The 14,068-nt window shown below is 44.3% G+C and overlaps 1 protein-coding gene across 2 annotated transcripts in view; it reads right to left on the bottom strand.

The window, feature by feature from the left end:
- The window catches only part of ARHGAP20 (Rho GTPase activating protein 20), a 61,586-nt gene that overhangs the window by 12,293 nt on the left and 35,225 nt on the right, over window positions 1–14,068 (bottom strand). For both annotated transcript variants that reach the window (XM_042839237.1, XM_042839236.1), the window contains 5 exons: window positions 13,592–13,633; window positions 12,235–12,319; window positions 9,444–9,521; window positions 6,185–6,251; window positions 3,295–3,477 (listed from right to left, as the gene is read on the bottom strand). In XM_042839237.1, coding sequence (XP_042695171.1) covers window positions 3,295–3,477; window positions 6,185–6,251; window positions 9,444–9,521; window positions 12,235–12,319; window positions 13,592–13,633 — 455 coding nt within the window. The remainder of the gene's footprint in view (window positions 1–3,294; window positions 3,478–6,184; window positions 6,252–9,443; window positions 9,522–12,234; window positions 12,320–13,591; window positions 13,634–14,068) is intronic.

The raw sequence follows: 14,068 nt of genomic DNA, 5'->3' as shown, positions 1-14,068 counted from the left end.
TACTTTAGGCAAATTAGCATTTATGGTATTTTGTAGACGCGTGCTCATGAGCATGACTTAATGGCCGTGTTCAGCAGCTAGGTGCTGGTCCTGCTACGTGTCGAAAAGCTGCAGGAGGGAAACATCATGGTGTTCCCACACAGTAAATTCTCCTGTAGGTTTCTCAAGTATCCTGCCAGCACTGCTGACACAACTACAGCAGCACAGTTGGTGTCCACATGGCTTCTTATCTCACAGGACAGCCACTTGTCAGTTGTGTCCTCCTGTCACCACCCATTCGGCGTTGTGTGGTTCAGCCAAGCAGTTTCATAGAATCGTAGAATTGTGTGAGTTGGAAAGAACCCTTTAAAGGCCACCTGCATTTAACAGGAACACCTACATCTCCACCAGGTTTCCCAGAGCCCCATCCAGCCTGACCTGAACTCACCATAGATAGGGCATCCACCACCTCTCTGGGCAAACTGTGCCAATGTCTCACTATCCTTACTGTGAAAAGCTTCTTCCTTATATCCAATCTAAATCTCCCCTCTTTTAGTTTGAAATAATTTCCCTTTGTCCTATCACAACACACCTTACTAAAGTGTCTTTGTATCTTACATCCTCCTTTAGATACCAAAAGTCTGCTTTCACGTCTCCCCAGAGCCCTTCTTCTCCAGGCTAAACAGCCCCAGCTCTCTCTACCTGTCCTCGTAGCAGAAGCTTCCCTTTGGTGAGTCTTGTCCAGCAACACTAGTGCCACAGCAGCTGGTGTATCACAGGAGATGGCATCGGGATGGTATGAGGAGGCTTGGTGGCACAGAGTTGCTTGCCTCACAAATGTGGAACCCTGGCCAGGGTAATATTTGATTAGAAATCATATGATTCTGAACTTGCCAAGGGTGCATGCTATGTGTGTGCTGTGGTTACAGGGAGAGTGGCTGAAGATGCTGCTCAAACTTGGATTCCAAGTTTCCAGTTTTATCATGTTTTCAGGAAAAAAAAAAAACAGAACACTGTTAGTGCTCAGGTAGCACCACCACCAGAAGAGCAACCACTTGCTGAGGAGCAGGAAAGTCCTCTCCTGCTTGGGGAGAGTTTCTCTGGAGCATGGAAGGAGAGTTACACAGCATATGGGCATCAAATATACATACCCTCCTCCCTGTAATTTGCCCCATACGTGGTGCTGTGCACAGCAGTCCCACACTGCTTGGCTTGCTGACCTGAAGACAAGCCCCAAAACAGATCATAGCCTTGGTTAGCACACAGACACCTTTCATCCTTTTCCAAAACCAAAACAGGTGAGAAAGAAGTGGGAAGAGCACAATGAACAGCAAGGTGATCTGGTTTGCAACAGCGAGGCCTATGGAACTCTAATAGGTTCTATCAGCCAAGGATGGAAACGGGTAAGGCACAAGGACACACAGCTTTTCCTCCAGCCGTGTGGCTTTGGCCCAGCTTCAGTTTCACAGGCTGCCCAGTGCCAGCCTGGCCCCCTCCCACAGCTCACACTGTGCTGCCGACATCACATCTGTGCTGATTTGCATTTCTATTTTCTCTTGCCAGTCAATGTCAGCTGCCAAGCGGGGCCTGTAAACCTAATTACACCCCTCTGCTAGATTGCCTCATTCTTGAAATATGCTGTGAAGTAATACATGATACAAATTACTTGGGGAGGGGGGTGAAGGAGTGTGGAAAGGAAATTAATTTATATAAAAACGCAATCAATTTCCGGAATAATTTGTAACAGGTACTAATATTGCCTTGCTACATTTAATTTCTCAAAACATTACAAATGGATTCTGCTCGTACTTTTTAGGAGATCTTGACTGTTGGGGGTTGCAGAGTATAACAGAGTGCACATATATTATTTTTATTGATACAGAGTCATTAACGGGGAGGAAGGGCAGAATTCCCAACTAAGCTTAGTGTGATAGCGTGTGAAGCACAATAAAAACACACTGTGGGATGCATCCTCGTCACATGGTGTTTATAGCCTGACGCCCCAGCCTGTAAAGATCTGCCCATATGTTCTACCCGTGAGCAGTGAGCAGTCACTGTATCGTTGACAACAGAGTGCAAAACAGAGAGCAGGTGCTCGTATTTTTGCAGGACCAAGGCCAAAGGCAGGAGAAAATATTACTGTCTTCATCTTACTCAGGGAATAGTGAAATAAAGAAGCTGTTTTCCCTCACTTCATCTAGGTAAAGTGCCACAGAATCACAGAATCATGAAGGAGCACTGAGATCTTACAGTCCAACCATCCCCACCATGCCCACTAACAGTGACCTTCAGTGCCACATCTCCACGCTTCTTGAACACCTCCAGGGACAGTGACTGCACCACCTCCCTGGGCAGCCTGTGCCACTGCCTCACCTGAGAAGAAATTTTTCCTAATACCCAACCTGAACCTTGTGCAACTTGAGGCCATTACTTCTCACCCTATTGCTGCTACCTGGGAGAAGAGCCTGACCTGCACGTTGCCACAACCTCCTTTCAGGCAGTTGCAGAGAGCAGTAAGGTCTGCCTGGAGCCTTCTCTTCTCCAGACTGAACAATCCTAATTCCCTCAGCCACTCTCCATAAGCCTTGTGCTCCATATCCTCCATAGCGCTGCTGCCCTTCTCTGGGCACACTCCAGGGCCTCAATGTCTTTCTTATAGTGAGGGGCACAAAACTGAACACAGTTCTTGAAGTGCAGCCTCAGCAGAGCTGAGTGTAGAGGGGTGATCCCCTCCCTGCTCCTGCTGGCTGCACTATTGCTGATACAAGCCAGGATGCCATTGGCCTTCTTGGCCACCTAGGGCCATCTGGGCACACTGCTAGTTCATGTTCAGCTGACTGTCAACCCCAGAAATTCATGCCCAGGCTGACCCATGAGACAGGTGCCAGTAAGGGAGGCGAGCAGTCCTTGGTACCTTGTTCAGACAGAAGGTGCTGAATTTTGTGCGGAACTGAAGCCTTGGCTTCTGTACCAGACAACCTCCTTGCTTTGCTGCAGAGCACAGAAAGGGGTGCAGGGAGAAGCTCCTTTAGGCTTACAAAAACCTGCAGGGGGAAGATCTTGTCTTTCTTTTGCTGGTTTTAGAGCAACCTCTTGACACGCAGCTTGTCAAACTGTAACTTACAAAAACAGCACACGGGCAACAGCATTTGCTCAAACTGGGGAGAACCACACAGCAAAATTCCTGTGCAGCTGGCACTGACATCTGCCCGCTGCTCCTCACTGCACACCCTCCATCCCAGCACTCTGGCTTCCCCCAGCACTGCCAGGCCACAGGCAGGCTCTGCGTTGCGGAGGCAGCAGCAGACCACGTACCGTGCAGCGGCGGGCTCTCAGCCAGGCGACTTGGCTTCAGCACAAACTGGCACTGCAGCTCCTGGGGCAGCTGCTCTGTCAGGAAGGAGCCCTGCAGCTGCCTGGGGCAGGCACAGTGCTTCGAGCCATGGGGCATCGCATCGCGGATGTGGCTCATCTTGATCCCAAAGGGATATTCGTGTCCTGTGCAAAAAGAAATTCCTGTCATTTGGACTGGACTGTCTGGAGGCTCTCAGAGCTCCCATCTACCTCAGAAGAAAAGCAGATTCTGCATGCTGGCCACACAATTTCTCAGTTACCTGAGAACTGTCATTTTTCTGCGTGTTTACACTGGCATAAATAATACCTGGGCAGATGTGGAGTTACTGCATTCAGTGTAACTAAACAGATGTAAAGGTACCATCGAACCTATTACAGCTGCATCACATAAAAGCCCACCAGAGAACACAAGAGACTGTGCATTCAGTGTTCATTCTTTCTCCTGCTTTACATGGGATGCTGAAGATTTAGGTACTGGTTTCTCATATGGTTCTAGCAAGAAACAAGATTTTGAGAGCAGCCATCTGTCACCTGAGCACGCAAAACAAAACAAAACAATTCACTACGAAAGTGATCGTCTCTGCCTGTGCATGGTAATGAAGCCAGGAGAGACACAAGTGCACCTACTGCCTGAGGCTGAGAGGAAGGAAACACAAATCCCAGGGCTGCTGCAGGTGAGCTGCATTCAACAGCACCTTTTGGAACTGTGCAAAGGCAACTCATTTCTGGAGGAGCTTTCAAAAATACCAGCAAGAAGGACATGTTTTGAACTTATCTAAACACATGGCGGCTAAAGTGCATTAAATCTGAAATGCATTAGTTAATTAAATTAGTTATCTTACACTTAAATTTGAGTGCTGATAGTAGAAGTAAACCTATTCAAGACTGTAGATAGGATGAAACTGAAGTGCAAACTGCTTCAAATGTGCACCTCTGATAACAGTCAGCTTTATCTGATAAACCTTTATGTAAATATCAGGAACAGCATCAGTTGGATGTCAGATCCTTCTTTTACAAAGCTTGTACCTCAAACTTCTAGTGAGAGAGTGTCAGTTAGAAAGGTCTTCCTTATTTCTGAATCCTCTGGTTCTGTATTTAAAACTACAACTGTGATTTTATCTGACTGAGCTACACATTATAGTCTAAAAGACAAAGTTCAGTTTCACATTTCAAAGACAAAACATCTTGCAATGTCCATACTCTTTCTACTCTGCCCTGGTAAGGCCTCATCTGGAGTACTGAGTCCAGTTCTGGGCTCCCCAGTACAAAAAAGACAGGGATCTCTTGAAAGAGTCCAGCGGAGGGCCACGAAGATGGTGAGGGGCCTGGAGCATCTCTCCTATGAGGAAAGGCTGAGTGAACTGGGTCTGTTCAGCCTTGAGAAAAGACTGAGAGGGTACCTGATCCAGGTCGATAAATATCTAAGGTGTGGGGGGCAGAATGGTGAGGCCAGACTCTTTTCAGTGGTGAATGGAGACAGGACAAGGGGAAACGGCTGGAAACTGCAGCATAGGAAGTTCCGCACAAATGTGCGCAAGAACTTCTTTACGGTGAGGTGACGGAGCACTGGAACAGGCTGCCCAGGGAGGTGGTGGAGTCTCCTTCTCTGGAGATGTTCAAGACCTGCCTGGATGCCTACCTGTGCGACCTACTGTAGGGAACCTGCTTTGGCAGGGGGGTTGGTCTCGATGATCTCTGGAGGTCTCTTCCAACCCCTACAATTCTGTGATTCTGTGATAAGGTGTGCAGATTAGACATTTCATAAATATTAATGCTGCCTGACTACAGCAAAGCATTTGTAGCTAAGGATGCTTTAAGAAGGAATGCTAAGATTAGATTTGCAGGACGAGAACAGAAATTTCACAATATTTTCTCGATCTAATTGTGTGTGAACTCTGCTGGACTTCTGTGGGAACCTTCTGGGAAAGGTTCTTAAAGGTTCTTAATAACGGGAGGGATTTGTTCTCAGAACCACAGCCCAAAATCAAATCAGCCCATCTCATCATTTCTCAGCTTTGAGTTGGTTTCTGTTGACAGAATGTTTAGAAAAGCATTTTAGGAAGTCAGTAAGAACTGTTTGCTCCTAGTCAGAGGAGAGCAGCCAGTTGAGAATCATAGAATCATTCAGGTTGGAAAAGACCACTAAGATCATGCAGTCCGGCCATCAACCCATCCCCACCATGCCCACTAACCACATCTCTTGAACACCTCCAAGGATGGTGACTGCACCACCTCCTTGGGCAGCCTGTGCCACTGCCTCACCACTCTTCCTGACTAGAAATTTTTCCCAATTATCCAACCTGAACCAACCCAGTGCAACCTGAGGCCATTCTCTCTCATCCTATTGCTAATACAAGTCTGCAGAACTCAGGTTTGCAAAGGCCCACTGGAATCAGGTGAACTGTGGAAGCACAGAGCATTTCTCAAAACTCTGCTGAGCTGTGCTGAGGAGGAGAGTAGAGTAAACAATGCTTTGGGACTGTAGGAGGAAATGCAGCAAAGCTGGAGTGGCTCCATGGGAGGAGGTGGCTGGGGGGAGAGTTTGGCTCTGGGAAAGACAGAAGCTTCTGCAGCCAAAAATAGCAAAAGCAGAGCAGGAATAAATGAGGTTTTTCTGTCTCTGTGAATGTGACACAATCAGACATGTTGCTCTTCAAAATTAAGGATCAGCATCTGTTTGCCTAAATAGGCAAACTTGGTAACAGGGAAACAAGAGGAAGAAAGGGGAAAAAAACAACAACAACAAAACTGAAGAGGGAATTGCACATCAGTAATCTCTGCATTTCTTGCTTCCTTCAGCACTAAAGACAACGAGTGAACAGTGAAAAATAAAATGATGTCATCGACATACCAATAAGAGGGTACGGAGCGTCTTCTCTTCCTGAAATCACCCACAGCTTGTAGTCTTTTTCAGATCCCTTTGGAAGCAAAATCAAGAATAAGTTTGCCAGCTATTATGAAAAAGTTTGTGTCAAATTTCTCACAATATAACAATAACCAGCAGCTTGCCACTGGCATCAGTGGAACCCAGTTTACTTCCACAGTGCCCAAATTTGACACCATAAAAGTTTCTGAATTCTCTGCCACAGGGAGTGCAGCCCCCTCACCTGCAGCCATCCCAGCTGGTGCCAGGGGTGGGTCCCAAGGGACTCATGGCACACAGCACAGCCCCAGGCAGCCTTGTTAGCCCTGCTGTGCAGCTACTGGGGGTTTAAAGGCTTGGGAGCATTGGATGCTGCTTTAAGGCTGTGGACCCCTCCTTCATAATTCACAGAGGGGAGGATAAATTTACATCAAAGGAGACAATTTCCAGAGGATTGGAGAATGTGAGCAACTTTAGGCAAAGCCTGTAAAACTGCTGATTTGAAAGCACATTCTAAATATTGCCCTCAGCATAAATATACAAGTCAATGTTACAGCTTACTTGAAGGAGGAGAATAGCACATTATTTGAGATATGAAAGTGAAGCAACAGAGACAGAAAGAATGACATTTAATACAAAGCACTTTCAGAAGGAAGGGCAACAGTGAAGTGGATAAATACCGTATGAAATGTGAACTATTGCACCTTAAATGCCTTTTCAGTGAGGATAATTAGAGTCTAAAAATTATCTGGCTACCCCAAAGCAGCATTAAGCTCAACAATTAAATCCTACCTCCTTGTAAACAGATTTGCCCACTGTCAGGCACTGTCTGGACCTTTCCGCAGTGTCCCCAGAGCTCCTGAGACTCTCCTGCTTGCTGCACACACCCGCTGTAGTGCCAATACATCCCATAAAGACCACGCAGTTTGCTTGTTGACTGACAGAGCTCTCTGGGCCATATTAGCACTGCTGTTAAGTCAGCTAGCAGGAGGCAGAAGGAAAATAAATAGGCTTTGGAGACATCTCTGGTGCCTCAGGGCAAGCTGCCAGCAGCAAATAAATACAGCTGAGGAGCACAAGAAAAGTATTTACTTTTCCTTTTAAATATATATATATATATATATATATGAATGGATTAGTTACTGGGGAGAGGGGGCAGGCAAGGGGAAGAGCCAGGCAGGGCTCATCTCCCGATTGCAAATGTTGTCCTTTATGGGCTTTATGAGGCCATTTGTCACTGGAACTCTGGTTGTCCCAGAAAAAGCAGCAAGTGTACCCATGGAGCTGGGGAGCCCAAGGCCCTTCTTTCTGCTCCCCATGAGCATCTGGGAAAAAGGCTCAATATCATTTTGTGAGAACTAGTTGTTGTTTTATCAGAGAAACCAGAGGGAAAAACGCCGATGCATGAAAATAGAGTGAGCTCAGCCAAAGTAACATGAACTACAAACATGGGAAATGTAGTTTTTATAATTGCTATTGAAAAGTCACAGAGCTCCTTTCAAGTGGTTCTCTCTGGACACAAAAAGCCCCTCGAGATGGTGCATAAGGGAAAGCTCCCTCGCAGTCAGATCAGCCCTTTGGAGGAGCTGGGTGATATATAGACTGCAGCTTAATTTATTTAGCTCATCTGATTTTATTGCTAATCTGATGATCTGCCACTAATGAAAAAGGCTTTATGCTATGCAGATGCAGTGAAAAGATGCAGTATATTACTCTGAGCAAATGATTCCGTGGGCAAGATTGCACGTCTTGCAGAAGGCTTTCATTTTTTTTCCACTTGAAATAAAAATGTAAAGAGGAAGAATGGCCTGATGCTGCTACATACAAAAGAACACAGAGCTGCAACAAAGCTAGCTCCTCCTCCCATGCACCCCAAACACAACATTCTTTTTTGGCAACACCATCTTCCTGATTTTTCTGTAAAAGAAATGAGGAAGTACAAGTGACATCCATGAAATGGGTAAAAACGAAATGTACTGCATTACAGAATTGCAGCTGTAATGTAGTGTGGTCTTGATTTCTGGCATAGACGGGGCAGACAGAGGGCTTGATTTTAGCTCACATCATATCCTCTTCACTTCTATGAATTAGAGCTACCATCACTGAACAGAGAGCAGGACTGTGAGCTTGGGCCACAGCTCCAGACCTGGTGTAGGTGGGACACAGCAGCTGTAACAGCAAAAAATGCTGCGCCCAGGAACAACCATAGCAGCAACGTAGTCCTCTAGACACACTAAAAGCCTGCACAAATTAGGGATAACCAATGCTAGGGAAAGCATACTCTGGAGTTACTCTAATTTGGGCTAGGGGTCTCACGAAGCACAAGAATGGCATGTGGTCATGTTTGACTTCTTACGCAGGGCTGCAGTAAGGAAAGCCTTGTCAGACTTCTTGCCTTTAGAACAACACAGACACCAAGACCAACACATTGAAAAACATCTTGTTACCCAAACAGCCAACTGTAGGGCATTAAAAACCTGTCATCCAGGAGCTCCCATAACCATCAGCATTGATCAGACACATAATGAAAAGGTGGGATAAAAGGCTAAGGGAGTTGGAACTCTTATGCATGGCAGTGACTCCTGTCACCATCTGAGGGACTTCCTCTTCTGGTTTCAGGGAAAGGAAGTTCATTCAGGATCCACCGGGAATTGCTGCATGCACTCAGTGCACTATTTTGAGGTATCTTACGTAGTTTCAGACCATTGCTTCAATTGGGTGCATTCAGATTCTGTGCAATCACTTGGTTACTCTCATACCTCACGTGACACCAAAGATCTGTGGGTATTTACAGGGTCTGATCCGGACATTTGAGAGCAGTGCTTGTGCCTGTAATCTGGGGACACAGCTGATCATGCTTTTCTGCATATTTTGAAACTGACAGACAAGCAGGTAAGCAGATTTCCTGCTCACACTGAAGTACACAAAAGGAGTGCATCAAACTCATTTTTTTGTGTGTCAAGATATCTCCTCTTATGCATCAGAAAAATGGATTTAAAAGCAACTTCAAACATGACTGATTCATTACAGGGATGGGATTTTAAGGCATTTGATGATCTCTGGAGGTTTTAAGGCATTTGATGATCTCTAGAGGTCTATAAATTAACAAAGTATTGCTTCATTCCAACAACACTGAATTGCTAATGATAAAGGTTTTAATTTACGTTCATAGCCTAAATCTTGGAAAAGGTAGAAGAGAAGATTTGATTATTAAAAGCGACTCATTAAGACCAGTGCAAGTACTTACAGAAATTCCCAGCTGCTGCAGGGCCATGAGAATGACATCATTGGCTGTATCAACATTGGTTACATTTAGGGTTTTTGACTGTGAACAGGGAAAAAGGAGACAGGCAAAATGGCATTAAAAATTGGATTTGCACAGAGTATCTGAAGTCAAATAACTGCATGATTCATTGCAGAAACAAAAGGGAGTTAAAATTTTGCTGAATAAATAAGTTATACTGCAGAGAAAGACCCAGCTGCCCGAGACAGAGGCCTGACTCCTCTGCCTTGTCACACACTGCCTGTATTCGCTCCCTGCTTCCCTGAGAGCTCCATCAGAAGGGCACAGTGCCATGATTCCTGGGGACAAGATGCATGCATGTCCCCTTTGAAAAGAAAAGAAACATTTCAGTGAGTTTTTTCACTGAAAAAAAAGATGGCTTCATACCAATTGTAAATCACTTCCTTCCCTTTCTATTAAAGAACTCCTGGTAAGAGAGCACTGCACATAGGCTGTTCTCTATATTCTTTGCCACTTTCTATATAGTCTTCTCAAAGCTACATTTGGCTTAATACCAGAAACACTTCCTCTTGGGAATGTGTCCTCCAGTTAAAATTACAGCCCCTGCAGCACCCTCCTGCCTCTGCACAGTAGCAGTACAGAAGAACACGGTGGGCACAAAGGCCTGCTTTCTGCATAGCAACGGCAAGACTCAGCACCTGCTGCCTGGTACCAGGCTTCCCCTGCATCATGGGATGCTGCTCTGCACCATCACGCTGCACGTCACACATTTCAGGCACACCAGGATTAGCAACTCCATTCCTAGCCCCGCTGCGACGCACAGCACCACTGCTATCACCTTGCATGGGGGAAAAGCAGGAGGAGAGAGCATGTCCAGAGCGTCTTTTGCCAAACCTCCAAGACATATCCAATGGTCCAAAGAAAGGAGGGGGGCAGAGACAGGATGCCAATGCTCCTGCCAGATCCAGGACAGTTTGCTGTAGCCTGCCGCTCTGTGCAGCACATCAGTTTTATACTGGCCATGTGATGTTTAGGTGAAACAGCCGCCTGACATTCTGCATTTAGACAAGATCTGAGCTGTACAGTGTGTAAGCCCCTGATGGTAACAAGCTGCCATGGCAATCAAATGAAAGTAGTGAGAGTATTCTACATCTTGCTTGAGGACATGTCTGAACGCTCATACCATAAAAAATTTAACATTTGCCCAAAGCACTGACATCTGGCTCTCAGCAGTAGGTCAGCACATTTGCATAAATTTTGCTCTGGGCTAGAATACAATAAAACGGTTTATGCCTTGTGTTTACCCTTCCCTACCCTCCAAAAATGAAATATTTCTCGGGCATCCCCAGCTGCTGTAGTACAGGCAGCAGAGTGCCATAAGACCTATTTGTATCACAAAGTTTCCATGTGCTCCTCCACAGCTTTATTACTGGTAATAGCTAGGCTGCAGCGTGTCATTTCTAGGACTGCCAGGATCAGGAAACTGTATTTGGCACATGAGATAACTATAGCAAAAGAGAAAAGATACAAAATCCCCCCAAACAACCCTGGTACAAGAGTGCAACATCTGGGTGCAGGTGTGCTTTATAGACGTTTACACCTGAGCACACCTTGATCTGCAGTCCTTCATTTGAACTACCACAATTATTAATTTATTAACATTTGTTTTAGCAACCCAGCAGTTCTATTACAACTCACCTTAACAATGATTTTTTGAAAAAGACAGAATTCTTTATGCTTCTGTCAATGCAGGTACAGAATTCAGTGATGGGCACAGACCTCCAACAAAGTCTAACTGCAGTGAAAACTTCTCACATCCTTGAAAATGGTCTTTATGCTTCTGAGCATAAAAAGCATGTCTTAAAAGTACCATTAGAAGGAAAGGACAAATGAATAAGAGGAAGAATTGAGGGATTATCACTGAATGCCAGTGTATCCCTGGGGAACTGCCTACCTGCAAGAACTTCATTTAAATTGGTTAAAAATGGCTTTTAGAAGATGTAAATCACCTTGTGGACAATCTTTCTCTACCAACTTCCTTTGTGCCCACAATATACCAACACCCCCAAGCTGATGCAAACCACATTGAAGGTAATTTCAGAGTGTTTGTATACACAGCTTTACAGATTTATGATCATTATAAACAATAAAACACATTGCAACTTTTGAATTGAATGAAGGCAGCTGTGAGTTTAAATCAGCTTTAAAAGCAAAAAAAGGAACATAGTACATTTCTTAAGATGTTTATGCATAAGTAGTTTTAGATGTGGTTTTTGGGGAGGGTTTAAACTCTATAGTCTTTAGCTTGTGTGTTAGATCCAGTATTTATAATCACAGAATCATTAAAGTTGGAAAAGACCACTAAGATCATGCAATCCAACCATCAGCTCATTCCTACTAGGCCCACATTCCTCAGTGTCACATCTCCACATTTTTTGAACACCTCCAAGGACAGTGACTGCATCACCTCCTTGGGCAGCCTGTGCCACTGCCTCACTACTCTTCCTGAGTAGAATTTTTTCCTAATGTCTAACCTGAACCTCTTCTGGCACAAACAGGCCATTCCTCTCATCCTATTGCTGTTACCTTGGAGAAGAGGCCAGCCCATTTCTTACTAAAAAAGCTGTCTTTAAAAAGGAACTCAGTAAAGACGGGAAGCACACACTTCAGAGCTGCATATGCTAAGTCTTCCAGAGGGGACTAGATCCTTAAAGGAGGCTGTAACCCAAAAGAACCTGACATGCACAAGATATACAGATGATGTGAATTTATACCCCTAGATTAGAGCACTTACATATGCACAGGTTCCAACATCCTTTGCAATTATCTTCAGAGGAATACTTTTAGGATAGTCTTTTTCTTTCTCTTCCCTTATTCGACTGCCAAAACAAATGCAAAACAAGTGAATTTTTAACATAGTAAGCATAAAGACCAACATTCAAATAGCAAGCAGAAACTGAGAAGGAAGCAGATCATTTTCAGATCTACTGCAATTGAAAGACCTCAGAGGAAAGGAAAGCCTCCAGCACAGTCTGAAGGGGATACTGCCCATGGTACCTATTAATGTCTTGTTGTGTCCAAGTTGCTACATTGCAGAAATCAGTGTAAACAGCAGAAGAACCAGATTTAAAATCAACATGCAGACTACCCTGCAGTTTTCATTTTAAAGAGACGATCAACATGACATCACTCTGCTTTAGAATCATAGAATCACAGAATTGTTTGAGTGGGAAGGGACTCTTAAAGGCCTCCTAGTCCAACTCCCCTGCAATGAACAATCACGTTGTGGCATAATTCAGTGATTGTGATTATTTGAGACCATGACAACTACTTATGAAGGATGTTAATTCCTGAGAAGAATCGTTGCACAGGAGTGTCTATACAACTAGGCCTAACTATGAAGAATGGGCTGCAGCAAAGTCAAGACAGTTTTAAACAAAAATTGAGATAGAACTACTAATCACTGTAATGTCTTAGGCTGTACTATCAGCATCTGCTGAAATCATTTCCAGTTCATTGTCCTGAACAGTGAAAAGGACTGAACAGGAGAAGAGTGAATTAGAAATCACCCCCAGCAGGAATGATTTGAACAGCCCTATGAACTGTAAAGAACTGTAAAGACAGAAAATTTAGCTGTGGAGAAACCAAAATCACTTCTGGTAGTATTCTGTTCAAAACGTTGACTGAAATCAGAGCTCTGTTTACCCAGTCTTGTGTATAACCTCTGGCTGAGGGAACATTTCATACAACCGAAGTTAGCCCCACTGCTCTCCACTGATATGAGCAGCAGATAGATAGGTTAGAACAGAAGTTCCTGAGCTGGGCTTGGTTAGATGCCATCAATGCTGAAAGAGCCAAGTCTCAACTAGAGTGAAGGTGGCAGTGTATACTTCAACAGCAAAGGAAAGGAAACACATTACAAATAGCTTCAGTTTTCTGTTGGGCCATTGTCAGAAACAAGGAAAAGAGTTTTCCTCCTTGACTAGTTACTGGTGCACAGAGGGCACATGCAGCTCTCAGCAGGGAGAAGGTGTGGAATGACTTTTTTCTTTCTTTGAAAGAGCTACTATAATTATGGCATTTGTATTGAATCACTGGTCTAGATGACTGCGACTTTTTCCAGTGCCTTCAAAGACTCTATAATAAAGTACCTTTGCAAAAAGGAGAGCCATGTTTCCTTCTGTTCTGCAGACCTGCAAGAATTACAGAAAAAGAGAGACAAATCAGCTGTCATTCTAATAGCAAAAGAGCCCCTGAACAAATCACAGTGAAACGCACTGCTTCTTGATTGCAAATGCCACAAATATATACAAAAAATAAAAGAGTTTTTGAAATTTGAATGAAAAAGCTGTTTCCCTAAAAAATCAACAGGAGAGCCTGCCAGGGAGATCAAAAGCCCCAGCTGTTATCTTGATCACAGGAATCAAAGCTTTACTGTGAATTCAGTAAGGAACTGATGTCCAAAGAGAAGAGTACTCTGCTTAAAAATGAAAGCTTAATTTAAAAGCATAAAGGTATTTCCTCAGGTACATAGGCTTCCTTCTATTTCCACTGTTTATTTATCTTCTTATTTACTACTTGGCTTACCACCAAGTTACAAAGTACACATACATCATTTCACTTAGAAA

Source organism: Centrocercus urophasianus, unplaced genomic scaffold (assembly GCF_019232065.1).
Source record: "Centrocercus urophasianus isolate 14NV4802_14NV808 unplaced genomic scaffold, USGS_Curo_1.0 seq_9, whole genome shotgun sequence".
Lineage (NCBI taxonomy): Eukaryota > Metazoa > Chordata > Aves > Galliformes > Phasianidae > Centrocercus > Centrocercus urophasianus.
This window is presented reverse-complemented; position numbering and strand designations above follow the sequence as displayed.